The 27,944-nt window shown below is 39.7% G+C and overlaps 7 protein-coding genes across 10 annotated transcripts; 4 read left to right on the forward strand and 3 right to left on the reverse strand.

Moving 5' to 3' along the window:
* The first annotated feature begins 2,277 nt into the window (after positions 1 to 2,277).
* LOC128253177 (vitelline membrane protein Vm26Aa) lies at positions 2,278 to 2,939 on the forward strand. The gene has a single exon (XM_052981397.1). The coding sequence runs from the start codon at positions 2,366 to 2,368 to the stop codon at positions 2,804 to 2,806; it is 441 nt and encodes a 146-aa protein (XP_052837357.1). The 5' UTR covers positions 2,278 to 2,365; the 3' UTR covers positions 2,807 to 2,939.
* A 2,357-nt stretch (positions 2,940 to 5,296) lies between these two features.
* LOC128253173 (annexin A7) lies at positions 5,297 to 6,603 on the forward strand. Its single transcript, XM_052981392.1, has one exon. It carries the CDS (start codon positions 5,732 to 5,734, stop codon positions 6,383 to 6,385), a length of 654 nt encoding a protein of 217 aa, XP_052837352.1. The 5' UTR covers positions 5,297 to 5,731; the 3' UTR covers positions 6,386 to 6,603.
* Positions 6,604 to 8,914: 2,311 nt separating this feature from the next.
* On the reverse strand, positions 8,915 to 9,480 carry LOC128253178 (vitelline membrane protein Vm26Ab). The gene has a single exon (XM_052981398.1). The coding sequence runs from the start codon at positions 9,414 to 9,416 to the stop codon at positions 8,979 to 8,981; it is 438 nt and encodes a 145-aa protein (XP_052837358.1). The 5' UTR covers positions 9,417 to 9,480; the 3' UTR covers positions 8,915 to 8,978.
* A 200-nt stretch (positions 9,481 to 9,680) lies between these two features.
* On the forward strand, positions 9,681 to 10,330 carry LOC128253190 (uncharacterized). Its single transcript, XM_052981416.1, has one exon. It carries the CDS (start codon positions 9,681 to 9,683, stop codon positions 9,963 to 9,965), a length of 285 nt encoding a protein of 94 aa, XP_052837376.1. The 3' UTR covers positions 9,966 to 10,330.
* Positions 10,331 to 11,860: 1,530 nt separating this feature from the next.
* LOC128253175 (transmembrane protein 138) lies at positions 11,861 to 13,224 on the forward strand. Its single transcript, XM_052981395.1, has 3 exons — positions 11,861 to 11,996; positions 12,055 to 12,308; positions 12,375 to 13,224. The coding sequence occupies exons 1-3, from the start codon at positions 11,863 to 11,865 to the stop codon at positions 12,482 to 12,484; spliced, it is 498 nt and encodes a 165-aa protein (XP_052837355.1). The 5' UTR covers positions 11,861 to 11,862; the 3' UTR covers positions 12,485 to 13,224.
* A 127-nt stretch (positions 13,225 to 13,351) lies between these two features.
* On the reverse strand, positions 13,352 to 19,263 carry LOC128253125 (serine/threonine-protein kinase 11-interacting protein). 3 transcript variants are annotated; one of them, XM_052981283.1, is made up of 10 exons: positions 19,066 to 19,263; positions 18,743 to 18,911; positions 16,888 to 18,591; positions 16,691 to 16,811; positions 16,466 to 16,601; positions 16,190 to 16,322; positions 15,940 to 16,122; positions 15,548 to 15,616; positions 14,145 to 15,203; positions 13,352 to 14,085 (listed from the first exon to the last, which is right to left on the reverse strand). In XM_052981283.1, exons 2-10 carry the CDS (start codon positions 18,831 to 18,833, stop codon positions 13,619 to 13,621), a joined length of 3,963 nt encoding a protein of 1,320 aa, XP_052837243.1. In that variant the 5' UTR covers positions 18,834 to 18,911; positions 19,066 to 19,263; the 3' UTR covers positions 13,352 to 13,618. The 3 variants fall into 3 exon arrangements, with proteins under 3 accessions (XP_052837243.1, XP_052837244.1, XP_052837246.1); XM_052981284.1 differs by lacking the exon at positions 15,548 to 15,616; XM_052981286.1 differs by lacking the exons at positions 18,743 to 18,911; positions 19,066 to 19,263 and having other exon boundaries at positions 16,691 to 16,830; positions 16,888 to 17,057.
* Positions 19,264 to 21,687: 2,424 nt separating this feature from the next.
* LOC128253154 (glycerol-3-phosphate dehydrogenase [NAD(+)], cytoplasmic) lies at positions 21,688 to 26,728 on the reverse strand. 2 transcript variants are annotated; one of them, XM_052981365.1, is made up of 7 exons: positions 26,341 to 26,722; positions 26,042 to 26,219; positions 24,211 to 24,417; positions 23,778 to 24,150; positions 23,399 to 23,552; positions 23,243 to 23,335; positions 21,688 to 22,161 (listed from the first exon to the last, which is right to left on the reverse strand). In XM_052981365.1, exons 1-7 carry the CDS (start codon positions 26,382 to 26,384, stop codon positions 22,149 to 22,151), a joined length of 1,062 nt encoding a protein of 353 aa, XP_052837325.1. In that variant the 5' UTR covers positions 26,385 to 26,722; the 3' UTR covers positions 21,688 to 22,148. The 2 variants fall into 2 exon arrangements, with proteins under 2 accessions (XP_052837325.1, XP_052837324.1); XM_052981364.1 differs by lacking the exon at positions 21,688 to 22,161 and adding an exon at positions 22,389 to 22,728 and having other exon boundaries at positions 26,341 to 26,728.
* Between the last annotated feature and the right edge of the window lie 1,216 nt (positions 26,729 to 27,944).

The raw sequence follows: 27,944 nt of genomic DNA on the forward strand, positions 1-27,944 counted from the left end.
GTCTAATTAAAATTTAATTTTTAGGTATATAACCTTAAGTTTTGCAATTTTGAGTTGTTTTCCATATGGAATGAAAAGGCAACCAAAAATGACAGAAACTTTTATCAAACTTTTATCGAAACCGTAGTAGATAATTAAACCATGATGAGAGAAGACTTTGGTAACTGCAAGAAAATAAAGCTAGCATCTACATCAATTATGGAGCAAAGGCAAGGAAAATTTAAAGGTGGCCGTCCAAGCGGAACTAGATCCCGGAGAAGGCAAGTTGCAAATTTTACGTTAGCATTACACATTATTCTTTTATATTTGATAGCTTTTAAAACCCTTTTTTTGTTTTTAATGAAGCTTTTAAAAAAATAACTTTAAATTAGTTTTGGAAATAAAAATAAATTGATTGGCTGAAAAAAGTAAAGCTGCCGCATGAGGAGCTTAAGGAACACTTTTTGTATTATAAATAAATATATATTCAAACAAGAAAAAAAAAACAAAAACAACAGTATCCGTTCTTCTTCAAAAATACATACGATATATTCGTTTGATCTTATTATATTTAATATGTATGTTTTATCTCGATATCTTTGAAATTATGCGAGCTATTAATTTTGACCGAACGAAAGTGGTCGTTGTAACTTTGCTGTTTATTTTTTATTTTTTTGATTTATTGTAATGTTTAAAAAATGCAGAATTACGCTTTCTATTTTATTCAAATCGGAAAAAGCTATACATAAGGATCGATCGAATATAATTCGAAAATTAGATGTTTTAAAGAAAATTAAATTGCGTTACACAGCGGCGAAATTGTGAATGAGGTCTGGAGAATAATGCTTTTCTTTTGGCTCAAAAGTAATGGAATACATTTGTAATTGATGCTCACACGCTCTTTATTTCGTTTCCCTTCCGTCACATATGTGCTTCGGAACTCCAAAAATAAATACATTGTTTCAAGTACAATTTAAGGAGTTTAAAGTCCACCCAGTGAAAATTGAAGCCAGGTCCGGTTTTAACATGGAGAAAGAATATTTTTATTTTTTCGTAAGACTAATGCATTACAACTTAGTATACGATTTTTGAATTGCAATAGTACCAGAGGGCGATTCGACTCTCACATACTTTTCCGAATACTAGCGCTCCAGATTGAATACGCCCTGAATTACAAAGCGGCCATGCTGATTACTGGAGGAGAAAAGCGAAGTTATAATTTTTGTGGAATTTATTTGTTTTGTTGGTTCCCATGGGAGAGTGATGCTGATCAAGAATATTAAAACATTATAGGTGCGTGGACATATTTTGACTAAAACTAGAATACCCTCTTCAAGGGTATAAAAGTTAACCTTTTTAGGGCAGCTGAACTAATGATTCTTTTATCAACCTCATAACTGTTGCTCTCAGCCCCTGTTATTTTTATAGCTTTCCAGAGGGTATTATAACTCCAGTCAGGAGTTTGCAACGCAGTGAAGGAGACCTGTAAAGTATATATAGGTATATATTCTTGATCAGCATCTAGCCATGTCCGTCTGTCTGTCCGATTCTACGCAAACTAGTTTCTCAGTTTTAAAGCTATCTGCACATAACAATCCCAACAATTATTTTCTATTGCAGTTAGTATATAAGTCGTAACGAACCGGATCGGACGACTATAACATATAGCTCCCACATGAACCAATGAACAAATTAATGAGTTTTTAAAATTTTTTATGTACCAGAACTACGGTATTAGTTTCATTAAAACCGGACAACGACATCGAATAAATTAGCGGAAAATTATAATGGCTTCACTGTTTTTAAATATTATATATAGGCAAACAATGGGAATATTGCTGTTTAACAAAATATTTAACTTTTTGAAGCTGCAAGGGTACATAAACCTTCTTGTTTAATATAAGATATATGATTTCATTATGTCATGTTTTTTACAAATTGCTATCTTTGGAAACATTAAATTTGCTTATATTTTTGGGTCAGATAGTTGTAATAACATTCTTTATTATAATCGTACATGTCGGGTATGCGCATGTTATTGTATAACTCCCACCACTCTTAAGGTGCAATGCTCTAAATTTGTACCACATTTTCGCCAACCTAAACGTTATTCCCCTAGTGATGACCCCAAAAAGCTGACGATGTGGTGGTACTAAAGTCAGCGGTATTACAATTAAGCATTGGGCTGATGGAGCAGAAAAGTAGTTAAGGCAAAAACGAAGAAAAGATCTGGCCATTGAGTTCTGCACATAGTGCTAGCTACGCAGGTTGAGTTGCTATATATAATACGCAGCTGCTTGGAATCGGCATCAGTCACCTTTGGTAACTACAAACAGTCCAATCCGGTCCGGTCCATCTTCAGATCAATCTTCACACCCCAATCACCATGAAATCCTTTGTGTGCATCGCTCTGGTCGCCTTCGCCGCCGCCGCCCTGGCTTCGCCCACCAACGTGGCGTCGTCCACTCTCACCGGCTCCACCGGCTCCACGGTGTCCCTGTCTGCCCAGGACGGCGAGCTGGAGGGAGTGGCCGGACAAGGATTCGGGGATCTGACCCGTCTGCGCAAGTCCGCCTACGGCGCCAGCTCCGGCGGCTATGGCGGCTCCAGCATCCCAGCTCCCCCCTGCCCCAAGAACTACCTGTTCAGCTGCCAGCCCAACCTCGCCCCCGTGCCATGCAGTGCTCCCGCCCCCAGCTACGGATCCGCCGGCGCCTACTCCGCCCCGGTGGCCACCTACGTCGCCCCCAACTACGGCCTTCCCCAGCACCAGCAGCAGCTCTTCGGCGCTGCTTACGTGCCTCAGGCCTACGGATACCACTATTAAGCGGAAGCCTCTTGCGGTCTGGACTCGCGCCCACAGACCACGAATTCGATTGCTGAGAAATATAAACCAATTTGGATTTACAAAAAAATACTACAAAAAAATATGTATTGCAATTAAATCACAGAAAAGCTAAGCCTTACAACTTTGTTTAACTGGTGTCACAAGCTCCTTAATGTGTTAGGTAGGGAACAAAAGATGGGTATCCGAATTTAAACCTCAAAAGCAAAACCTGGGAAAAGGAAGTCTTGATAAAAGTTCAAACCGTTTTATGAAACAAATTTAGTTTGTTGTGTCAATCTCGGCGACCCTACTGTTTATTTTTATTCGGAGTTCAGTTAGAAATAATTTTAATTGAATTTTGTTGGCTGAGTGTTTTTGTTTGGTTGTAGTCAAGAAGACCACAAAATAAAAATGTAGCAAACTTTTGTTATTGTTTGGAGCCCCTGGCAAACAACAATAAATGTTTACAAAAATCACATTGGACGGCAGTACATGTAGTGACGATGCACACGAAGAGCATGTGCATAGGTGCTACTATCTGCTAATAACACCATTCGAAAGGTATCGGAATTGGTTTTTTTTTACCAGGAGCTCTTTGGTTTTTTAGCCTTGTTGCCATCTTGTTAAAATTACTTGTCGAAAGACTCCCAACTTGCTTGGATCTGATGCTTCGATCAAAAGTTGTCCATTATTTTTTTTTTTTTTGTATTTATCAAAATAAATATTTTTGCGACTCTAGTTTGCCAACAAATTAGCTAGAAAAGCTATATTTTCTACACTCATAACTAAATTAGTAAGTCTACAGGTAAGTGATATATGTCGTTATATCGATATGTCTAAATTCGATTTCTTTTTAACTTAAGTTTTCAATATAGTCCATGAGATTCCTCAACTTTGTATATTATACAAATGGGCCCAAAAAGTACATTTAGGAAGTTATTAAGCAACAAAAACAAAAACTTTTTTCAGTTCAAAGCTACATTTTCTGGAAAAAGTATGCCTCACAAATTTTGTAAGGGAAATTAAAAACAGTCTCTTAATATTAAATACTTTTAAAAAGAAAATTTAAAACTATTATTAATTTAAGATTATTGGCAGCCAGACAAATTACTATTTAGTTTTAATAGTTTCAGTAAAAAGTTTGCAACGCAGTGAAAGAGACATTTCGGACTTATGGAGCTTTGATATAAAATGCCTGTGTAGGCAAATAGTTGTTTTTGTTATGCGAATTATTATTCATTTTTTGTCAGAAAATTTGATATCAGAAACTTTGTTAAAGGATCAATCGCCACGACTTTATACCCTCGTTAAAAGCTGTACTTGTTTAATTTAATATATCTACTAAAAAACCTTTGTAAAAATAGCAGTTTATGATAAATAATTAATTTTAAATATTAAGTGGGTACAGTCATAAAAAGTACTGTCAAAAATTGCAGTTTAAAAACAAAATTCGCCCTAAAAAGGATACATTTTTTTATTTTAATAATCAAAGCGAGAACGAAAGCTAACTTCGGCATGCCGAAGCCTTAATACCCTTGCAGTCATTCCAAAAATAATCGGATTTTAATGCTTTTATGTTTAAACAGCAGCCATATTATATCGTTGTCCGATTTAAATAAAAATTAAACCTGTAATTTTGAATCAATAAAACAATAAAACATTAACTTGTATCAAAACATATTCAAATCAATTCAAAAACATGTCAACTACATGATATGGTATTGCTACCGAAGTTGTATACCCTTGCAGCTATTGAAAAAAGTAATCAATCTTTAAAATGTATTCATTTCGAATTGAAGCTATGAAGATTTTCTTTTTTAATATTCGATGACAAAGTTACGAATTATTAAACCATTATTATGTCCAATAGAATTTAAAAAATATATATAAAATTAGAGAGTAAACATTTTTTTCATTAATTTTTTTTTTTTATTCCGATTTTTTTAATCATATTTAAATCATAATTCTAAATTAATAGAAGAAAAATTAAAAGAGCACCATAGTTACAATTAGAGAGTATCCTAATTTCAATGAAGAAGACATTTCGACATTTCGACACTATAAAGTATATATATTCCTGATCAGCATCACTAGCAGAGTCGATCTAGCCATGTCCGTCAGTCCGTCATCGGGCTGCCATAGGAACTTCGGCATGCCGAATTATTTATACCATTGAAACTATTGCAAAAATGTAAATCCGTTTTTCGATTTAAATAAAATTAAGAACGTAATTCTGATTTATAAACCATTACTATGTTTAAAATAATTTTTTAAAAAAATTAAAAAATTGAGAAGTTACATTGTTTTCATTTATTTTGCTTAGCATCTCTTTTACCAAAAATAGCCATTAATCGCAACTAAGCAGTTCCCGAATTTTCATATAACCCTCGATTTAAAACCTCGTTTGCAAAAATTTAAGCTTACTTTACTAGGACCGAATGGCGAAATAAGAAGAAATGATTGCCACACATCCGAGTCAGCGAGCCAGCGAAAAAAGTGGAAAGTGCAAGCGTTTGGGAAATGCGACACCGGATCCATCAAATGCTTGGCTGAACGGTCAGCCTACACTCCGAAAAGCAGAAACGGCTGCAATGTGCTGACCCTCGGGTTCCAGGTCGTCAAGGGTTTCCGAGCCAAGCTCCGCAAGTAGTAATGACTTGACTGGGGCACGAATGGAACACCAGCCCCGGCTGCGGACTAAAACAGTCCAATAGCCCACATCTTGAAGCGCAACAGTACTCACTTGCGATCTCACACTCCCTCTGGAATGCGCGACCAACTGACATCGATGTTGGGGTTACCTTGGCAGCCTCAGTTTTCGCTTCGACTGCACTTTCATTGGCGTTAGGTTATAAAAGCAGCCCGACCACCTCCGCAACTCGGCTGTCTCTGTCTCAGCTTACACCGCCTCAACAGCCAGTCAAAATGTGGAAGTATCTCGGATGGCTCGCCTTTATTGCCGGCGCGAGCAGCCTGGGTCAGCTGATCCTCGATCCGTCGCTGGTCCCCTGCACCCGCTGTTTGAGGAGTCTGCCCCTGCCGCTCTACCACTTTATTCCACTGCGAGAGCTGGCCGCCGAATCCCTGCTGGCTGGCGACTCGGACCCAAAATCGCATCGTAGAAGAAGACAGCAAATTATCCAGGAGGTAGTCGTCGAGAACAACTTTGGAGGTCCTGGATTCGGTGGCCCTGGATTCGGTGCTCCTGGTTTCGGAGGCCCAGGATTTGGAGGTGCTCCTGGTTTCGGAGGTCCTGGATTCGGAGGTGGACCTGGTTTCGGTGGTCCTGGATTCGGAGGTCCTGGTTTCGGAGGTCCTGGATTCGGAGGTCCTGGACTCGGTGGTCCTGGATTCGGAGGTCCTGGACTCGGAGGTAGACTTGGGAAGTTTATTAATAAAGGATTTCCCCGTAGCTATGACCAGGCGAATGAAAATGAACCAGACGAGGGGCCCGACAACCAGCAGTATGAAACACACAGCCAAGTTCCTTCGCCGACCTGTCCGAAAAACTACGTGTTCTCTTGTGAAGCAGTTATCAAGTCGGTTCCCTGTAGATCAAGCACATGCGCTGGCGTTTGAGAACATGATCAATATTAAACTTAAGATTATAAGGAACATTTTTGTATAATTTATGGACATTTTTGGGGGACACTTTCATATTGTTGCAGAGTACAGAGTACATATAAAGCGAAGCCGAAGACGATTGTGTGACAACACAAAAATAACACAAAACTTTTTTGCTTTGATTACTCGAAGTTCGACTGCAAAAATAAATTCGTTGTTTTAAAACATGCCAATTTAATAATTTTATAAAATTCGAAAAAGGTATTTTTGAAATCGGAAAAAAAAAAACTAAAACCGTATTTCTGAAAATTTAGAAAGTTCCTATTGTATATTTTGAAACATATGCGTACACATTGGTTAAAAAAAAATGAAGTCAATTCAAATATTTTGTGCTCAAATTAAATATTATCCCTTTAATTGTTATACCCTTGCAGAGGGTATTATAATTTCAGTCAGAAGTTTGCAACGCAGTGAAGGAGACGTTTCCGACCCTATAAAGTATATATATTCTTGATCAGCATCACTAGGAGAGTCGATCTAGCCATGTCCGTCTGTCCGTCTGTCCGTCTGTCCGTCCGTTTATATGCAAACTAGTCTCTCAGTTTTAAAGCTATCTGCATGAAACTTTCCCAAAAGTTGTCTTTCTATTGCAGGTAGTATATAAGTCGGAACGAGCCGGATCGGACGACTATAGCATATAGCTCCCATAGGAACAATCGGAAAAATAAATGAAAAAAAATTATAACTTTGCTGTTTTTTAATTTTTTGTTTAGTTCTTCGACATATAGTAATGGTAAAATATTTCCGATTTACGGTTTAAATTTCATCAAAATCGGACGACTATAGCATATAGCTCCCATAGGAACAATCGGAAAAATAAATGAAAAAAAATTATAACTTTGCTGTTTTTTAATTTTTTGTTTAGTTCTTCGAGATATAGTAATGGTTTAATATTTCAGAATTACGGTTTCAATTTCATCAAAATCGGACGACTATAGCATATAGCTCCCATAGGAACAATCGGAAAAATAAATGAAAAAAATTATAACTTTTCTGTTTTTTAATTTTTTGTTTAGTTCTTCGACATATAGCAATGTTTAATTATTTCAGAATTATGGTATAAATTTTATCAAAATCGGACGTCTATAGCATATAGCTCCCATAGAAATAATAAAAATATATAAAATAACTATCTAATAATTGAGCTGCAAATAATCATAGTTTCAATGTTTTTTTTTAGCACATACTCAAGTAAATCATAATTTAAATGTTTTCAAAAGTATTTAATTAATGCAATAGCTGCAAGGGTATATGAACTTCGGCTTGCCGAAGTTTGCTTTCCTTCTTGTTTTTAGTTGTTTTAAATACAAAAATATTACAATTTGTAGAAATTTTTTTATTTGACTATTTTTGGAATTGATATAAATATCTGCAAATTTATTTAAATCAAATGGGAATCATTTTAAATCTAATATTTTCATATATATTTAAAGTATTTAATATTAAATCATGCAATGTATTTAAAATAATGATTTAATTCTTAGTCTAAGTATTAAGTATACAATTTTGATTTCAGCAGTCAGATATTTATTTTTACAATTCCATTTTTTCATCATTTTAAAATCAACGAAGCTATAATTTTGGTTAAGTTTCCCAGGTACACAGCCAAAAAATTCCACGAACCATTTGGTGTTCCACTTTTCCAAGTTGTGTGACATGTTTTTTTTTCGGTCTTTGGACTGTAATTTTTTTAAGTAGAACATTTCTTAGATTAAGTGCAATATACTTAAATATTTCTTTCTGTGTAATGTTCTTATTGCAACTGGTACTGACCAAGGAATATAAATATTTTGAAAATGGCTCCTACACTGCGTTGCAAATATTCACTAAAAAAATTAAATATTCTGCAAGGGTAAAAAAGATCTTAAATCTTAGATTTAACTTAATATTGCTAAATTTACTGTTACGGCTTATATAAAATAAATTTAGCTTCAAGACAACAAAGAGCTTAGACAAAGCGAGACATATACCAGTCTTAAAAATCTTTTCTTAAATGTTTCTACTATAGAAATGTAACAATTGCGATCAAAACAATAATAAAGAAATAAGGTAAAAAGATAAAAAAAAATAACTTTAAGACATAAGCTTATTTTTCTCTTAATTTATCATCATGTTTATATTTATATTTATTTCTTTTTCAAATTACAAAGTGTTAAAAAAATGCCTTGCCTTACTTACATACAATAGTAAATCATTTTAAAATAATTTAAAAAAATTAGTAAAAATCCTCGCTCATCTTGAAAATGGATAGAAATAAAGCGCTTATTAATAACTTTTAAAATTAAAGCAACAATTTGGATATGTTTTAAAATTTAATACTTACTGAAACGCAGATTTATGGCATTTATTTTTGGAAAAGTTGCCTCTTTATCGCCTGCGCTTTCCTTAAGCTACAAAACTACCGCTTTACATTTTGTTTAAAATTTTGTACAACAGCAAAATCAGCAAGAAACCCAGAAATGTCCCCCAATTAAAAGTCTCAAATGTTTTTATACACGCTTTACTTTATTCATAGACTCGGTTTTCCAGTTCGCCTCGTTACGTTGCCTTACAGTTCCCGGACGAAGGGAACGGCGTACTGGGGCACGTACTGCGAGTAGGCGCCGGCGGATCCGTAGGACGGAGCTGGGGCGGAGCAGGGCACGGGCTGGAGGGAGGGCTGGCAGCTGAACAGGTAGTTCTTGGGGCACGGCGGCGACGGGATGGAGGCCGGTGCAGGGGCGGGGGCGGCGTAGGCGGGAGCAGCAGCGGGGGGCGAGTAGGCGGGGGCAGCGGGAGCGGAGTAGGCAGCTGGAGCGGCGTACGAGGCGGTGGCGGGGGCAGCAGCACCGTATCCGCCGTAGGCGGCACGCGACACGCGGATGTTCTCGGCCAGAGGTGCCGGGATGAGGATGCCCTGCGTGGGCTGCAGCTGGATGGTCTCGGAGGACACGGCGGACAGGGCCAAGAGGCCGGCGATGAGAAGGTGACCAATGTGGAATGCCATGGCGATGGAGGGTCTCTGCTTGCTGCTGAAGTGGCGAACCAAGGGTGACTGTTGGTCGAACCCCCCGAGCCAAGCCGCTTTATAGCCCCTGCCGAAAACGCTGATCGCACTGCCGGAGTGGAACGACACCGATCGGAAAAGTGCAACTGGGTGCTTCGAAAAACGCTGACGACCCAGAACTACTTGTATTAGCGACTTGGAGGCAGTGCATTGGGTGCCGGACACTGGCCACCTGGCCACCTGGCTTTACAAACGACTCCGACGATGACGTTCTGGTTTTTGGTCTGCGTTCTGGTGACCTTAAATTCGACCTGGCCCACGGCCGCCGAAGTCGCTTCCGCATCGACGTTTCAGACGTTTCAGTTTCTGGAGCGACCCATCGCCGATCGCGATCAGGGCTGGACCCACCTCCTGCCCACCAACTTTTACTCCGAGATGAACCAGCAGTACTACAGGCGATTTAGGAGACGGGCTGGGCTGATGCTGACCAACGGACTTGGAGCGGGAAAACGGCGGCAATACCCATTTGAATACGCTCGATATGTCTGAAAATAAATGCATCTAAAGCAATTAAATGTCTCGGGGAAATAAGTAAAAATTTATATAGTATGGATAGATTTATTTATTTTAAAAGCTGTTCACAAATTTGATTTTATCGTTTTGGTATAGCCTCGAAAATATCAAGAAAAATTAAGAAAAATTTTAAACGTTGTATTGAAAATATATTTTTAAATCGTAAAAACATCCTTATCTCGAACTTTATTCGTGTATGCTATGAAACAGAGAAGTTATAACAATCGTTCATTTATTTCTAGAAAAATTGCCAAAATTTGTAGGAAAATTGGTTTTATTTATATTTATTATTTATTTAAATCCTTATTTTATTAGCACAACCTTTTAAATCTTATTTGAGGCAGTATGGTTAAAAACAATTGGCATCTGCAACAGAAAGAAGACTTTTGCAGAAACTTTCATTCACATAGAGAAACGGTTCAGAATTTAGCTTTACATTTTTTTATTATTTTACGAAAAAAATGTTGAAATTATTCACAAAAATATTTAAATTTTGAACATGAAACCAGTTTTCTTATAAAGAGAACATAAACATATTTATGTGACTCATTTTAGTTAGAAACGTGGTCGAGTTTTGGGTTCAATTGTCAGCCAGGCAGGCATGTGTATTTTATAAAAGGAAGCCTAAACGATTTATTATACCAAGTAAAATTAAAGTATAACAACTAACAGAAAATATGTTTATACCAAGTAAAATTAAAGTATAACAATTAACAGAAAAAAAGTTTATAAACTAACAAGGGGTATAATAATTATTTGTTTACTAAAGGAACGGTCGATTGCAATTTAATAAATATCTATATTATTTTAAGAAAAAAATTTGAAATTATTCACAAAAATATTAAAATGAGGATAGGTGTGCCAAAATTTTGAACATGAAACCAGTTTTCTTATAAAAAGAAAAAAACATATTTATGTGACTCATTTGTCCATTGATCAGTTAGAAACGTGGTCGAGTTTTGGGTTCAGTTGTCACCCAGGCAGGCATGTGTATTTTATAAAAGGATGCCTAAATGATTTTTTATACCAAAGTAAAATTGTAGTATAACAATTAACAGAAAATATGTTTATAATCTAACAATTATAGATCTATAATAATTATTTTGTTACTAAAGGAACGGTCGATTCTATTTAAAACCTTTCTATTTAATTAAAAAAAAAACGATTTATTACACAATTACTCCGATTAAGTTAAATATCTCTATCAACTCGTCTAGTGTCGCATTCACCTTTGTCGCAACAATTATTTCTTAAAGTTCCCATAGGAACATTCGGGAAAAAAAATTATAATTTTCTGTTCAACAATTTTTGTTTAGTTTTTCAAAATATAGTAATGGTTTATTTTTTCAGAACTACGGTCCTAACATTATTAAAATCTGACAACTATATCACAAAGCACCATCGGAATATTAAAAAGAAATGTTTTCTAATATATCCTTCCTTATATCATATATCTTTTAAAAAAAATAAATGGTTTAACAATTCAGAATTACGCTATTAATTTTAATAAATAAAACTTTATCATATAGCTGCATTGAGCTCAAAATGATCATGGCTTTAATGTTTTTAAACTATTCGCGTATAAGGCGAAATTAATATGTTTTAAAGAATTAATTAATTTTTGCAATAGCTTGGAAGGGTATATAAGGCAAGCCGAAATTTGCTTCCTCTTTTGTTCTAATATATATAGTTTGAAAATCTGGCTTTCGACGGATACTTGTCTATCGATAAACTGTTGGTATGCCGGGCAGAGCGCATGACTGCGGCGGTACGTTTGACGTCACTAGGACACCAAGGACACAGCACAACTCGCACTGAAAGGCACAACAAAGTGAATACGCAACGACGGAGTGCTGGGCACTAGGATCCCGCTATGAAGCTTACTCTGCGACGCTACTCCTGGGTGCTCATGCTCCAGTTGGTCCTCTTGGGAGTGGACCTAGCCCTCAACTCGTTTGGACCGGCGCTGGCCAGAAACCGACTGCAAACAGCCATATGTTTCTTTGTGTGAGTATCCAACGGACGGGAGACCATGGCGCTTACTGACCGCACCAAGTTACCACAGCACCCAGGACGCCCTGATCATTGCGGAGTACCTGCTCTTCACCCTAGCACTGCACTCCACCTGTGTGTACCAGGTGGGCGCCTCCCACATAATCCTGCGGAACTGCAAGCTCTTCATGGCCAGCACCACCATCTACTTCCTGCTGTCCGCGTCTCAGCACTTCTGGATCATCTCCCAGTACCGCCAGCCGCCGGCCAATGACGGTCAGCATTGGCCGTTGGGTCTGATTGCCTTGTCAGTGGCACAGCGCATTGGTGAGTTCCGTGTTCCGAGTTCGCTGTACACGCTACATATATTAACATTCTCCACCACCCTCGCAGTGTCGGTTTTCTACTACTACAGCTCCAAGTCGACGGCCCTCACCATGGCGGATCCCCGCTTCAAGGAGGAACATCTGGACTGGATAGCAGAGCAGCTTGGCGATAAGTAATGAAGTGTCGATTGCAGCCTAGAAGTGCAGCGTATGTCAGGAGCTCAAAATAAATACAATTTAAATATGGAAACATCTCATAAAAACAGTTTGCAAATAATCAAGCTCTATACTATTATAGTATTCATATTTAAAACAATTTAAATGACTCGTAAAAGATACATAAGCCAAAATACCCAAAATTGCTCTTTGTTATTAAGCAACAGCAAAGAAATGCAAACTTAACGTGTACTAAAATGATCGAGTATATAGCTACCTACCTACATTACTGATATGCTGATCAAGTACACATGTATGCACAATTTAGGGCTTGCTGATATCTTCTTCACTACTTTTCAGGCCTAAAGTCATTCTGTCAAGTTGCCCTTGACAACCTTAAGGTTTATGAATTGAAACAAATTGTAATACATTGTGATTTAGTGTCAAAAAATATAGAGGTAAATTTAAGCCTTACATTATAAGTTAGTGGATCTACCACTCTTAGAAAATCGTATGAAATTATTTTGATTTCCACAACATATAAGTTCATGGATAATGGCCGTTTCCGGAAAAAGAATAATAAAGGTTGGTACAATAAGACACGACTACATTTCTCACAAAAATCTAAGCAAAGGGATATTAAATGTATTCTTATGATTTCCCTGACTCAGAAAATTATAAAACTTATTTTCCATCACGCTGAAATTTTTGCTAAAGATAATTGAAGGCATTCTTCAAAATATCTCGTAATTTACAAATAATTCGGGACTTGCTGTTAAAAGGAAAGTAGTTTACAACAAGTTTCATTAAAATTTTACGATTTTATACAGCAAACACTTTTTAGCTTCTTAAAATCCGAAATTCACAATTTAAAAATGGGAAAAAGTACATTTTTTTATTTGAATATATTGCAGGGTCTTCAGTTATAGCTATTTACATTTGTTTCGTGGGTCAGCACCATTTCTCATTAATTAAACCTAGTCCACGTTCCACTACTGTTACGTAGGTTAAGTTAATAAAACTTATCTGACATTAAATAACATAGTCAATAAAGATCAACAATAATAAATTTTGCACAATAGTCGGAGCAGGCTAACTTTTGTTTCCTGATGCCAGGTAGTCCTTACTAGTTGGTCCCCAGGCTCCAGCGCTTAACTACCTCCCAGAGAGGCTGAATGGCACGCCAAATAGCTGCTTCCACCCTTGTCCGATGACATCCAGGCAACACAAGGCGAGTTCGTGCGTCTCGAACAGCAGCTGCCAGACCTCGCACTTGTTCTGCGTCTCATCAATGAAGTTGATCACATACTTTTGGTCTGTTACACGTTCCGCGTCCACCAAATTACTCAAAGGCTGACTAAGCCTGAGTTCCTGGTGAGCTGAGTTTTTCTGCACTTTGTCGGATAGCCACGAGAATATGCCACTTCCTAGGATGTACAAGTGCGACTCCGTGATCAAAAGCAGGCAGGGGACAAAGCTGCTCTGCTCTTGCTCACAAATCCATTGACAGCTGGAAATCAGGGCGCACATCTTAACTGGCTCGGATGCAACAGTCTGCAAATGATTGCTAAGTGTGGGCGAGGGCTGTTGATTCAGTTTGCATTGCACCGGCGGAGGATTATCTGCGAAAGAAAAGTACATTATTTTCCACAGCAAATTATTACGCGTAAAGTTGTCTTACGTCGCAAGTAAGTAAGCAAGCTGTCGGTCCTCAGCATGTCGTGCAACAGCAACGTAAATCCTCCCCAGTCCCGCAGGCTGAAAGACAGTCCCAGCTTCCAGGGCAGCAGCTCAATCGTCACCAAGCGACTGAGAGACACTCCGACGACCTGCCGCAGCCACTTGGCCACCTCGTCGTGGGGCTCTGCGAACGCCTCCATCAGGTAGCACTTGCAGTTGGACATCACCACGAGTCCTTCTGTCATGGCCTGGGTCTGCTCGTTGTAGATATGCCCCTTGGCCAGCCACTTAAAGTGCTCGCCGTTCTCCTTGAACTTGGACTGGTAGAAGTAGAGCTTTAGGCGGTGGTCGATGTTGTTGAAGTCGCTGAAGTTAAACTTGTAGGGCTGAGCGCCTAAGAATGCAGCCTCAGACTCGATTAGCTTCTTTGAGCTGGACATCAGCAGGTTGGTTGATTGAAGGACGGATGCGAATGGTAGGAGGCTGGCTTCTTCGGCTCTTTTCAAATGGCTGTTCGAGTCCGCCTCCGAGCTACTAATCTGGCTGCCTGCCGATTCGGTAAGCAGCGAATTAGTCAGCATGTGCGAGGCATCCAAGCCCTGCTGCTCGTAGGTGGTACAAATGCTGTCGGTTACGGACCCTGACGAGCTGCTCTCTGTCAGCGGAATTTGGGGCACAGATGATGGCTTGGGAGCCGAGGAAGCGGCGGCAGCAGATGCCGTGGGCTGCGCCTGCTCCGCCAGAAGCTGTCCGAACTCTCGATCGATGAAGCTCTTAGTTTGCACTACTTCATCGTCAATCGTCTCCAGATGCGGCAGTTGGGATATGCGGCGCTCCTCTGAGGTCTTGCGACTGCCACTCTGCACGCAGCTCGGATCCAGCACCTCTATGCTGGACTGGCTCGGATTGGAGATGATGTCCACATCACTCTCGTTTGCCCGAAACTCCAGATCACGGTCCGTATTCGAGCTGCCCACTACGGACTGATTAGAGTCGAAGGAGCTCTGCGAGTTGGTAATTTTTGAGCAAGAGCTGCTCTCGTTTAGCGAATTGGCGGAACCTACAATGTGAATATGTTAGTGAGGTCCTCTCATAGACTTAATACTTTTTAATGGAAGCAGCATTGCTCTGTATAAGTTCGAGCTTTTATGATTATTTAAATTTTGATATTTTTGGGGTACTTTACATGTCTTATATGCTAAGTTAATACGTGATAAACCACAGCTAATAAATGCGAGTTTAAAAGAAGTATAAGACATGTGAAAGACCTGTTCTTCCAACAACTATTAGTAAAGTTAGCTTCTCTTTGCTTCATGCCCGAATGCTGCTTCACATTACAGAACAAAAGCAAAAGGCAATTTGTTTGTTTAGTGAAATAAAAAGTATACAAATTGGCATATTAACTTTTGGTGGCTTGCATCAAACTCCTACGCTTGGGTGTGTTTTTAGCAGTTGTAAGCCTGTAGTTGGCCACTAAAGTATTAATTAATTTGTTACATCGCAATTTTATAGTTGTCGGTTTGTGGGTAAGAGAAAAAGTCCAAAAGAACAATGTAAATATACAAAAGTTAGATTGGTTTTGCCATTTTCGATTTGTGTTCGCATGCAAAAGAAACAAGAAAGAAATAAAAATTAAATTAATGTACGGCAACGACGTCCAACACAGACTTAAAATTATTTTGCAACAAAAACCAAAGCAAATCTCAATAAAGGGCCGATAACTAAAAACCATAAAATGAACTACAAAATTTTCACAACTCGATTAATGTAAAAGAAGAAATCGGGCAAGGACTTGCCAATGCTGTTGCTCTCCTCCTTATTCATCGTCCCCACATATGTTTCTGCTGGCGATTCCTCGACAATCATGGCTGGAGAAAGTTTGGGCTCGGCGACCACTTCCCCTGACGGTTTGTTCAAAGAGGTGGAGAGTTCCGTAACTTCGGCCACGTACACGCTGCGACAGTCCGGACAGCGCAAGTCTTCAAAGTCAAAAAATGTGAATTCCAACTTAGTGCGCATTGATCTTCTTTGGTGCCCTGCACTTACCCTTTGTTTTATATCGCTTGCTCTTCTGCTCAATGGTAAATTGTGTGAGACAATTCACACAGCGGTAGATGGATATGTTCATTTCGGTCAGATCCCGCATGGATAGAATATCCCGTAGTTTCTTCTCCAGTGCCTTCAAAAGATCGAAACAAGGAGAGTCATTACCTTTGATTAGCTTTCCTGTTCCCTGTTGACGACTGTCAACGTAGGGACGAATCGCACTGATGGAGTGCAGGAGACTACTATATCAGCCACACACACAATTGTTTTACTTACCTGGCACAATGAATTCTCCACACAATAGATCCGCTCCTGTTTGTCCTTTCGCATTGTGTCGAAGTTAATTCGCAACGTATTGGATTTTACACGTTCGCATGACTCCAAGATTTTCAGACTCCATTTGGTTTTGGTCCTATTTATAATAGATTATATTTCGGGAAATGGTGTAAGATGGCAGATACGGGAACACAAACAATGAAATAAAAGTGCAGTTTCACCCACCGTTCGCTTAGCGTATCCTTTTCGCGGATGAAGTTCGAGGATATGGTCAGAAACACAGGCTCGCTGGACTTTTGTTCATGGTAGACAATGTACGTTTCCTCGTCGGACTCTGCATCGGATACTGAAATATTTGAATACCACTTTAGACAGCGGATTACTAAAGATAGCGGAATAGTAAAGTGGTCAGAACGACTTACTCGGATCGTCATCCTGACCAGCGTTTGAGCTTTGCGCATAGAGACTTAGCAACTCGGTGTGCTTATCATTCGGTTTCTCTTCCGCCAGCCTATCCTCGGTGGTGTTGGCGATGCTCTCGTAATTGGACACTTCTCCCTCAGTGCAAGTCTCGTAAAGGCTTTGTCCACTTGCGTCGTTCGCATCCGATTTAATAGGGGTTATGGTGGAGTCAAAAGTGCCACCCAACGCAACGCTGTTTGTGGGAGTAGAGCTTATATTGAGATACTCAGAATCCGCTTGGGAATCAACTTTAGCATTAGATGACGCCGAGAATTCCCCAAGGAACTCATTGAAGAGCTGGCGAGCCTCGCTGCGCTCCTGCTCAGTAGGCTGTGGCGATTCCATTCCCAGCAACAGTTCAGCGTTACCGGTCTTCAGCCATTTATTGCCATAGGTAGAACGGAGAGTCTCAATTTGCTTCTTAGTCTCCAAGTGGGAAGTATCGGTTCCCTCTTCGGAGTTGGGTTGAGGTTTCGGTGTGGAAACAGCTGTGACTGACTCAGTCTCACTGTTCTCCTCAATATTCACGGTCCTTATCTTCTTCAAGCCTGGCAGTTTGCTGGACTGCGAGGTGTCCATTGCCATAGACTGCTCCGATTCTTCCGAGAAATCCTTTCCCCTCATTGTCATCGATCGCTGGGAGCCAAAGCTGGAACCTTCGCTGGTGTTAATGGAGCTGGAGCTGTTGATGGACATGGAGCTGCTTCTGGACATGCGATGGTTGAACGAGCCTATGTAGCGCAATTTCTGGCTGCCCGTCAGTGCCTTCTCCGCCTTGGACAGTGGCTCAAAGTCCAGAACAAACTTCACCGTCGCCGAGTTCTTGTGCAGATACTGCGCCGTTGCCTGCCGATGCTTCGCATTGCAGGCCAGCGGATTGCCCTGCAGGTTTAGTACTGTCAGGGTCACCAAGGCACTCAGCGGCAGGAGTTGCGAGTGCTCCAGCAGGCAGTTGTCGGACAGATCCAGCATGCTCAGGGCATTCAGTTTAGCCACGTCCAGTAGCTCCTCTACGTAGTTGTTGCTGACATTCAACAGCTGCATCCGCTTGCAGGCCTCCATGTGGAACTGCGGAAGGTGCGTGAGGCAGTTGTAGCTCAGGTCCAGGGTTTTCAGGTGCGGCAGCCACTTGATGGCGGACACGCTGGTGAGCTTGTTGTGCCGCAGGTTCAGGTGCTGCAAGTGCTGGGCGAACTCCAGAGCTGAGTCCACGCTGCGAAGGCTGTTGTAGCTGAAGTCGGCCGTCTGAAGTTCGTTCCACACAAAGCCGTTGGAGTTGTCGCCGCCGCAGCGTGTGATGATGTCGTCCACGCTGGTCAGGCTCTTCACGCAAATCAGATGCTGGAGCTGGCCGCGCAGCGGTTGGATGCCCACCACCTGGCCAATGTTGATTTTGTTCACCTCCAGCCGCCGAAGTGCTCGGAATTTCCCGATGTCGATGGCGCCTTCGAAGGAGAGCTCGCTGGGGAAGTAGGTGAGCTTGAGCAGGGTCGTCTTCTGCACAAAGTCGTGCACCAACTGCAGGTCGGGGAAGACGCTGGACTTCGCGTTGATGGGCTTGACCACCTGAAAGGACTGGTGGTGCTGGTGGGCGCCCACGCCGGATCCGATCTCAATGTCCGCGATCAGGGTGAAGGAGTCGTTCAGCGCTCGCAGCAGGGAACCTGTGCAGTGGAAGGCGACGAAAGCAGCGATAAGTGATCGGACTTGGGATGGCGGCGGCTCGTAACAAAGCCCAGTCATCAGCCAGCACCCGCATGTTTTGCGTTTTGCGCGCTACCTTGGCTCAACTTTGTTTAGTCCCTGCTTTCTCACCTGATAACGTCAAGGTAAACTCGGAGCTCAGTATTTTGTCGCCGTTCTGGCGAAGCAAATTCGCCAGTTCTGTAATCTTCTGCGGGTCCATGGTGATGGCTCCGTCGCCCAAGGCCGCAATTTTATCCCATGCGATGTGTTCCTCGATTTAGATGGCTCGGTGCTGCGACTGTTAAGTACGAAATACACAAAGCGCAGAGGTAAATGTCAAAAACAGATCAGCGAATGCGTTAGGCACAAGCATCTAGGTTCTCAACAAATAAATTTGGTGTCTATCGAATAACAACAAAGGGAAATATTTATGACGCCACTTCTTGAAATACCTGCGATAACGCCCGTTTTATAAATGCATTTTGCCTTGGCTGGATAAACTGTATGTATGTCCAGAAGGTGTATAGCATTAACTGTCGTCTCCGTTTCTTCGGTCAATTAGGGCGTAGGAATATTCCACTCTCAGAACGCAAAAAAAACTTTTGTTATGCCTCTTCTTCTTGCCAATCGCAACATAATAGTGTGACCAGATCGATCGCGCAATTATCAATAAAACATACCAGCTCTTAGAAATTTACCAAATTTGTTTTCAAATCTACCTTAAGTGTAGCAATAATAGCCCCTTTCCACAGAGATTCATCCACCTTCCACTATCCGTTGAACGGAATTTTGGCATTCCAAAAATTTCCGAATTAGTCCGCCGTTAAAAGTTAACGGAGTTTGACTGACTAATTTATGCGATAGTTAGCCGATGTTTGTTCGGTACCGCCCTCATCCCACGCAGTCCTTCCGTGAAAAACCATTTGGATTTTTAAAAAGCCACAGCCACAGCTGTTCAGATCAGCATAAGTCGAGAGGTGGATGTGCTCTGTGGAAATCGGAGTCAAAAATTCCAACCGTTTCCAACAGGTGGACTGTGTGGGAAAAGGGGCATAATAGCCTATTCCCACAGAGCACCATCCAGCATTAATTTGCTCTGAAGCTTTTACTAAAGTTATACAAAAGCTGGTCCTTCTTTTGGCACAACAAAAAAACTAATATTAAACCAATATTTGCAGAAGAAACCACATATGAAAGAATACTTTTGCTAAAGCATGTCAAAGCAATGGACTTAAGTTGTTTTCTGTACACCATGAAATTCGCATAAAGCCTAGTACCCAAAATAAAAAAAAAAACAGTTTTGCCAGCGAAAAACTTTATTTTTTCTAGTGTGATTGAAGTTTTCAGAGTTCATCGGATTCGGTGTGCTTCGGTCTTAAAGCCTAGTAATCAGATCGACGAAAACCGTTCGTCGACTATGAGAGAAAGACTAGAAAGAATAAAAATTTTTCTCTGGCGAAACTATTGATCGATCTGAGTACTAGGCCAAAAAAAAACTTTTTACGCTGGCTTTAGGCTTTACTCTTAATCAGCAAGGCTTGTTGGAACTATTATTTAAACATTGCTTATACAATATTATTATGAATATGAATTTTTAAATCATGTAATACCACGAATAAGAACCTTAGTACATTTTTGAAACCAAATTTAGGGCTATTATAACAAGAGTGGTTTTCGTCGCTTTGTTTTAATGAGCCTCTGCTGTTCAGATCAGCTGTTATCGGAAGGGCGATGGTGGATGTGCTCTGTGGAAATCGCAGATTCACACTTTTCAAAAATCCCAACCGTTTTTCAGGGATGGACTGCGTGGGAAAAAGGTTGCAGAATGGAGGAAGGTGGATGGATCTCTGTGGAAAGGGGCTATATAGTGGTCTGGTTGCCAACTTCGGTCTATTTAATTTAGATCAGGACCTCAAACATTTTAATTTTGAAGTTATAACCATGGGGAAATGACAATTTTAACGAAAATACATTTTCAGAAACTTTAATAACTTTAAAATATGTTTGAACGACTTTAAAAGCGTTTCAAAATGTGTTTCTTTTAGAATTATATATTTGTGCTTTTAATTTCCGTCTGTTTTTAAAGCTTCGCATCATTATTTAGAACAGTCCTCCTGCTCTATGATGCGAAGCTTGAAACACAGCCGAGAGAATAGTTTGCGTAAATTGTGTTAAAAATAATATTGACATTTTTCCTATTATTTGACAAGGGTACACTGGCCGGAAATCGGGGCATACTTCTTGGAAGTGAATTTGGCTTTCAGGGCCACTTTTAGAGACCAGCGACTTGTTATAATAATAACACTTTTGAACACAAAAATTGAAAATACAATTGAAATACTTGCAAAAATTAATTGCTACCATCCCTTCCAAGCTACTGTGGGAAATATGATAATGCGATTTGGCATTATCATATAATGTTATTGGTCATTTTCATTCCATTTAAGGGGCTATACACAGTAAGAATTTAAAAAAAATGTTTTCTTTTGTCACTGTATATTTATGAAAACACAATGAAAATTTCATATCGGTTTTTGATACTCTAAACACTTTTTACTCAAAATAGTGATTTTAAAGTCGGTGACAAACATTACTCTAAAACGGCTGAGCCGTTTGGTCTCAAATTTTATCACGAGCTTCTTAAATATAATTTTAAGTAATTAATCTAAGTTCTTTTTCGATAAATATTTTTTTATAAGCAACTTAAAACCAAAGTCATGTTCAAAAACAAATTTTTTTGTTTGGCTTATTCCTTTGATTAATTACTAGATTTGACCACAATTTAACGAAATCTGTATTAATCTCCCGGAGATTAGCTGTAGCTCCTTTCCAAAAAATATTTTTTCCAATACTTAGTCATAAAATACAGTTAAAATATAACATAATATGTGTACAAAATACAAGGTAAATAAATTTAAAAGTTTTCTCAGAAAAAAGTTTCAAAACTCGCTTTTTTCGGCCTTTTAACTGTATATAACCCCTTAATTGTACGTTAAGTGACAGTGATCATGTACCTTACTTTTCACGATACTTTAAACTCCCAAAATTTTAAATATGTTATAATACAAAACAAGTTAACAACCCAGTAAACTACTCAGCTTTTATTTTTGCAACGATCTTTTGGTATTCAATTAATTCTAGTTACTACGCAGTCCGATTAAAATTAGACTAAGATTCTTTCCACACGATTCTTCGATTACCGTTGTAATACTCGTGGCCATATAATTAGAATATACTTTTTAGGTACTTGCGCTTGTCTCTTGGCTAGTTAGGATTAAAAACAACTAAATTTTAAAATTAAAGCAGACTTTGGTGTTTGTTGTTAGTTTTCTTCTGTGGTTCGTTGGATATGCGTGGTTTCGGATTAAAAAGAATAAGCTAACTAACTAATGCATCAACCTATACACAATCATTATAGTTAACTGGTTAGTTAATGGACTCGAAAGATTCGTTGAGTTGGAGCTGTGCTGAAAAAATACATTTACTCTCAGTGGTGCATATAAATTTTAAAAACGTTCTCGGCTTCGTTACAGATTTACAAATTTTGCCTGTGGAATAGAAAACGTAATAGTTTAATACAAAATTATACACCAGCATATGGGTGGTAATATATGTTCTTTTGTTATAAAAACATAACCGTGCTTGATAAACTAAAAATTGCTAAATTTATTAACCTTGGAATTTCAATACGTACTCCTTTTTGCCGATTTGAAGCTGCCAATTATTTTATGTCAAATGAATGAGGAACACTTTGGGGTGGTACACATGTTCAAAATTAAAATTTAATTTGTATATTTATTTTAACAATTCCAATTAAGCTTAACAAATATGACACTCTTTGTTTTGGTTCTTTGTTTTATCTAACACTTAAACACTTTGCACAGAAACACGCTTTTAAATAAAAGTTGAAATAGAAATGTAGTTGACGTAGTATCTGACTTTTTGCACATATGGTAGTAACTATAAATGCCAGTTTTATATGCGTGAGTGGGGATGACTTGTGTTGATTTGATCTACATATGCGGGTAGATATATTATTTACAATATACATTTGACTGATCTTGTTTAGGTGTAACACAGCTTAAAGTTTTGGCGACGGCATGATGGACGTATCCCTATGAAAAATAATATAAAAAAGAAGAGAAGAAAACTAATTTGTAATGGAAGAAAAATAAGTTTTTAGGCATTGGCAATGACTACGGGAGGTAATGACATAAATGGCTGAATAATACATCGAAAGCGAATGGCACAGATGTGATTCGGAATGAGTGATTAATGATTTATTTTAAGAATATCAAAAAAGATCTTTTTATGTTTTTGGTTTTTCAAAATTTTGAATTTTGTTCCGAGTTTTATTATTAAGCTTTTTATTAAGGTTAGAGTTAAACTTAATTTAAGTATTAGTAAATTAAAAATAGGGAACAATTCAGAAATCATAAAAATAAAGAAGGTTAAATAACATAGTTAAGAAGAAAGATTAATTCAAAATATTGGTTCTAAAGAAATCCAAAGTAAATCAAAAGTAAAAGGTGAGCACACAAAGCAAGAGCTTAATTCGGGGTTTTTCGGGAAGGTTAACGGGATAAACAGGCGCAAACGAGGCATAACGAACGCAAACAAAACACTTACATATGCTCAGGGTGATTGCGTATGCAATCAATTAAATCTTTAGGCTTAAGCTGATTTGTGCATATTTTGTGGATGGCCGTGAACAGGGGGAATCTGCAATCAATGAAGGTTTGTTATTAGTGTTTGAAAACCATTGGCTTAAAAGATCAGTCGTACTTGTCCTCTAGACCCTTGTTCTTCAGCATATAGTTCACCTCCTCGGCAGTAGGCGGGCCCTGCAGCTTCTGACCATTAAGCATTTCCTTCTCCAGCTCCTCAATAGTTTTGCCGGAAGTAACAAAGGCCTCAGAGACGCGGCGATTTCGTCCACCTGTAAAAAATAAATATTAAAAACTGTTACTTATTTGAAAGTGCAAAGGTCATTAAACTGATATTTATATAACGGATTTAGATTCATATAACGGATTTAGTTATACAGGTTGCATTAGTAATTTTTATAAAAGCAACATACTTAATCTTATAGGCTAATCAACTTGCTCGTTATAACTGAGATCCGGAAACACGTTTTTTGACCTCACCTAAGCATAATACTCACCGTAACACGTCGTGATCAGATCTGCCACGCCACAGCTCTCGAAGAAGGTGGACAGCTTGCTTCCAGGGTAGAAGACGTCCACGAAGCGAATCATCTCCATGAGACCCAGCCGGATGACAGCTGCCTTTGTGTTATCGCCCAGCTTTAGTCCGTCGACGAAGCCCGCGCCGCAGGCCACTATGTTCTTAAGGGCCCCGCAGACCTCCACGGCGTCGGCGTCGTCAACGACCACCACGCGGAAGTGGTTAGCCTGGAAGAGATCACGCAGCACCTTGCCGTACTTCTTGTCCGTGCAGCCGATGGTTGTCTCGCAGAAGTTTCCTTCAGCCACCTCGTTGGCCAGGTTGGCGCCCATCAACACGGCGCATGGGATCTGAGGAAAGGTCAGAAGATGATTAATTTAATGGCAGTTCGCTATGCGACGTCGACTTGCCTTCAGGTGACGCGTGATAATATGGGAAATCAGATCAATGCCACCGCCCTCGGCTTTGTCGAAGCCCTTGATCAGGGAGATAGCGATGGCGTTCGGCTTGATTTTTCCCAGGAGCTGTTTGCAGAAGTTGGGGATAAACTGATGGGGCACCACAAAGATCAGGATGTCGGCGTTCTTCGCGGCCTCAACTAGGTCGGGCACGGCAACCTGTGGAGAGGGCAGAAAATAAACGTTTCTAATTACTGTGATAAGGAAAACAGCAAAAAACAGTAAAATAAAACTCCGATAAGCATGCTGAAGGTTAAATAAAGGGAACTGCAGACGAATCGAGAAAATCATTTCCCTTGCACGTGTTCCATTCCAACTTTTGGAGGCTCGTTTCTCAGATGTCTTGACTAGTGAAATCACGGGAATCGCTAGATCGATTGGCTGAGCTTGATATGGGTGACGTATACTTTATTTTTTTTCCATATCGCCATGATGGCATGCAAACCTGTTTGTCGCATTAGAAATGAGATTACCTACATAGCGTATTTTTGTGTTTTTCGTTTTGCAAAATGGTGTGAGTGTAAAAATCTTCGGATGGCATTGAACTTTAAATTTCTAAAGGTCTAGTTTAATTAAATGTTTAGTAATGTTGTGGAAAAATGGTAATGGCTTAACTTTAGCTAATAACCAACTAGGTTATTTTAGCTTATGACCATGCTCTCTTTTGTTTTGTGAGCTAATACTTAATACTTTTGTTTTTTCCAAGTGTATCAAGTTGTTTGACTGCTTCAAAAATACAGTTTACTAAAAATTCCAGTCGGAAGGTCATTCAAAATGCAATACAGAGTTCTGATAATAATTATACCACATACATATGATACATATACAAATAAACAAAAGTATATTTGTTTTCCTTTGTTGCAAACCTATTAACTTGCTAACACATTTTCATTGCCTTCGCATACATTTTGCATATCTGGCATTGGTCTCGATCATTGCTTATAAAATTTCAGCCTCATTATTTTTTTGGCTTTCTGTTGTTATGATTCCCCCCTCTCCTACAGTCGCAGCCATACGGCTTCTGAAAGTTTGCCAAATGGCCCAATATGTATTTTTGTGTGTGAATTATTGCGACAAACAAACGCCGCGGCATAGAAGTCGCTTTTGTTTTTATTTTGTTTTTCACGTTTATCAATCCATGCCGCCAACGCATGCCTCTAATATACGACTGAGTGATTGTATGCTCAGGTTTTTTCCTAAGCAAAGTTAGAAATTATAGACGGCTAACAGCCCGTTTACAGGGCTAGCTAAATACTTGGAGGGTGATGATTTGGATGGACTTCATCACCCGAACCGTTTGGGCTTATCTATAATCGGCAAACAGAACTGTTCGAGTGCTTTGTGGAGCACGTACATGTGTAGTAACGCACCCATTTGAAGTGGGTCGCCCGCCTTATCGGCTAATAGAATATTGACGCAACTTCAACGGCCCTGCTGTGGGGGTTTGTGGCCCTTGCATGCCCACTGGCCTTGACCTACGTCAAAGGCACAGGGCTCTCTGGCGAGAGAGTGCCAAGAAGAGCGGCGAGGTGATGGCCCTGAAAACTGCAGCGAAGAGAGCGCAGTGCAAGAGAGCGAGAGCGTGGTGTAAAAATAGTCGCGGATTCGACTGATTCGACTGATTAGATAATTTGGCTGCATGGCCAAGATCAAGGCATGCAGCCTTTTATGTAAGCACAGGTTGTTAACAATTCGCACGGCTGTTACATAAGCCATAATCACCAGCTTTGGCTTGGGGGTTGGACTTCGACTGGATTGCCAGTGTCCAATCCAATCCACTTACCACATTCGGGGGCAGCTTGTGTCCTTTCAGGTACTTGACGTTCTCGTGCGTCTCGTTGATAATCTCCGTCAGCTTCTTGCCCTCAATCATCTCCTCGTAGACGAACATGGTCACCCGCTCCTCGAATTCCGGCAGAGCGGCCGCATTTGCGCCCACGATTTTGGCTATGGCCGAACCCCTGCGGGCGGAAGGGGAAGTTTAAGGTGGGGATGGGGGTGGGCGTGGACGTGGGCGTGGAGATTAGAGATCAGAGATTATTATGTAAGTGCATCGGCGGACGGCTAAGCAAATGCACTTACCAATTGCCGGAGCCCACAATGCACACATTTACTTTTTCCGCCATTCTGCTGTGTTTGCTCGTATGCTTCTCCTTACTGCGTTCGGGGGCTGCTTTACTTCGCGATTTGGCTGTTGATATCAATCAACTGTGCTGAACTGAACTAAACTGAACTAGAAACTGACACGTCGAAGCTACGGCGACTATTGGTTCTTGGTTTGCACTCCACACTTGCTAATATAAGCAAAACAAGCACTGCGGCCAACAACAAATCGAAACGATTTCAAGAGCGGAGGCGCAGAGAGCACGCGTGTGTGTGTGAGTGCAAGATGCTCACGAACAGGCAATCCGCTCACTTTCTATACTTGTGGGGTGCGCGGGCCATCGAGGAGTTCACATAGTTTGCAAAATAGTTTAGGCAATCTTTAACTTTAAGCCAATATTTTAACTGTATACTTTATTCAAAATCCCGAATTTACAAACGATCCATCCCTGGAACGGTGACCAGTGCTGCAAAACTCCTTAGCGCTGGTAAGCCATTCATTTGTTAAGTGATACAAAACTTTGCACGAGGGCGCCAAATTCGAAAAAGTACAAACAAAGTATTCAGCTATTAATGATTAAACGAATGAAAAAATGGTCTTATGGCTAGACACAGGCCTAGTCCCACAGAGCTACATCCACTAACCATCATCCCTTGGCGTGATGGTCCGTAAGCCTAGTATTCACATCAACAAACAGTTTCGCTAGCAAAAAAAACGTTGTTCTTTCTAGTGAGAGCGAAGTTTGCAGAGTTCACCGGAGTTCGTGTGCTTCGCGTACACTGTCAATCAGTTGGGCTTGTTGCAAAGTAAATATTAATTTAGTTTAATTTATTTACAAAGTTCTTCTTAATGTTACAAGTTTAATACTTATAATTTAATGCGCTAGACACACAGGATATGTTAATTTGTAGTCAATAATTTTAATTTAACGCGACAACACTATTTTAATTAAGCTTATATTATATCTAAAGCTAGGGACGCTATGTTTATTTACGTCATGTTGGTTTCTTAAAAGTGTGAAATTAATTTTGCCTTAAACTGCGCTGCACTACTTATATTCTTTTTGGAGTTTGGTAACTAATTCCATAATCTTATTGCATAGATAAAGTATTACCGTTCAGAAAGCAGGGATCTACTCCTTATCTGAATAATTGTGTTTGCTCTTCGCGAAGTGGAGAATCTGAGTGTTTCTAAATGATAGCTTGGCTCTTTCGTAAAAATTATTTTCTGTAAGTAAACTAACGCTCTCATTTTCGTACAGTCTGTTAAGTGGAGTTCAAATAATGCAGAGGGTATTATAATTTCAGTCAGAAGTTTGCAACGCAGTGAAGGAGACGTTTCGGACCCTATAAAGTATACATATATATTCTTGATCAGCTTCACTAGGAGAGTCGATCTAGTCATGTTCGTCTGTTTCTACGCAAACTAGTCTCTCAGTTTTAAAGCTATCTGCATGAAACTTTCCCAGAAGTTTACTTTTTATTGCAGGTAGTATATAAGTCAGAACGAGCCGGATCGGACGACTATAGCATATAGCTTCTAGTGTCACAATCGGAAAAATAATTGAAAAAAAATTATAACT

This window comes from Drosophila gunungcola (assembly GCF_025200985.1).
Source record: "Drosophila gunungcola strain Sukarami chromosome 2L unlocalized genomic scaffold, Dgunungcola_SK_2 000007F, whole genome shotgun sequence".
NCBI lineage: Eukaryota > Metazoa > Arthropoda > Insecta > Diptera > Drosophilidae > Drosophila > Drosophila gunungcola.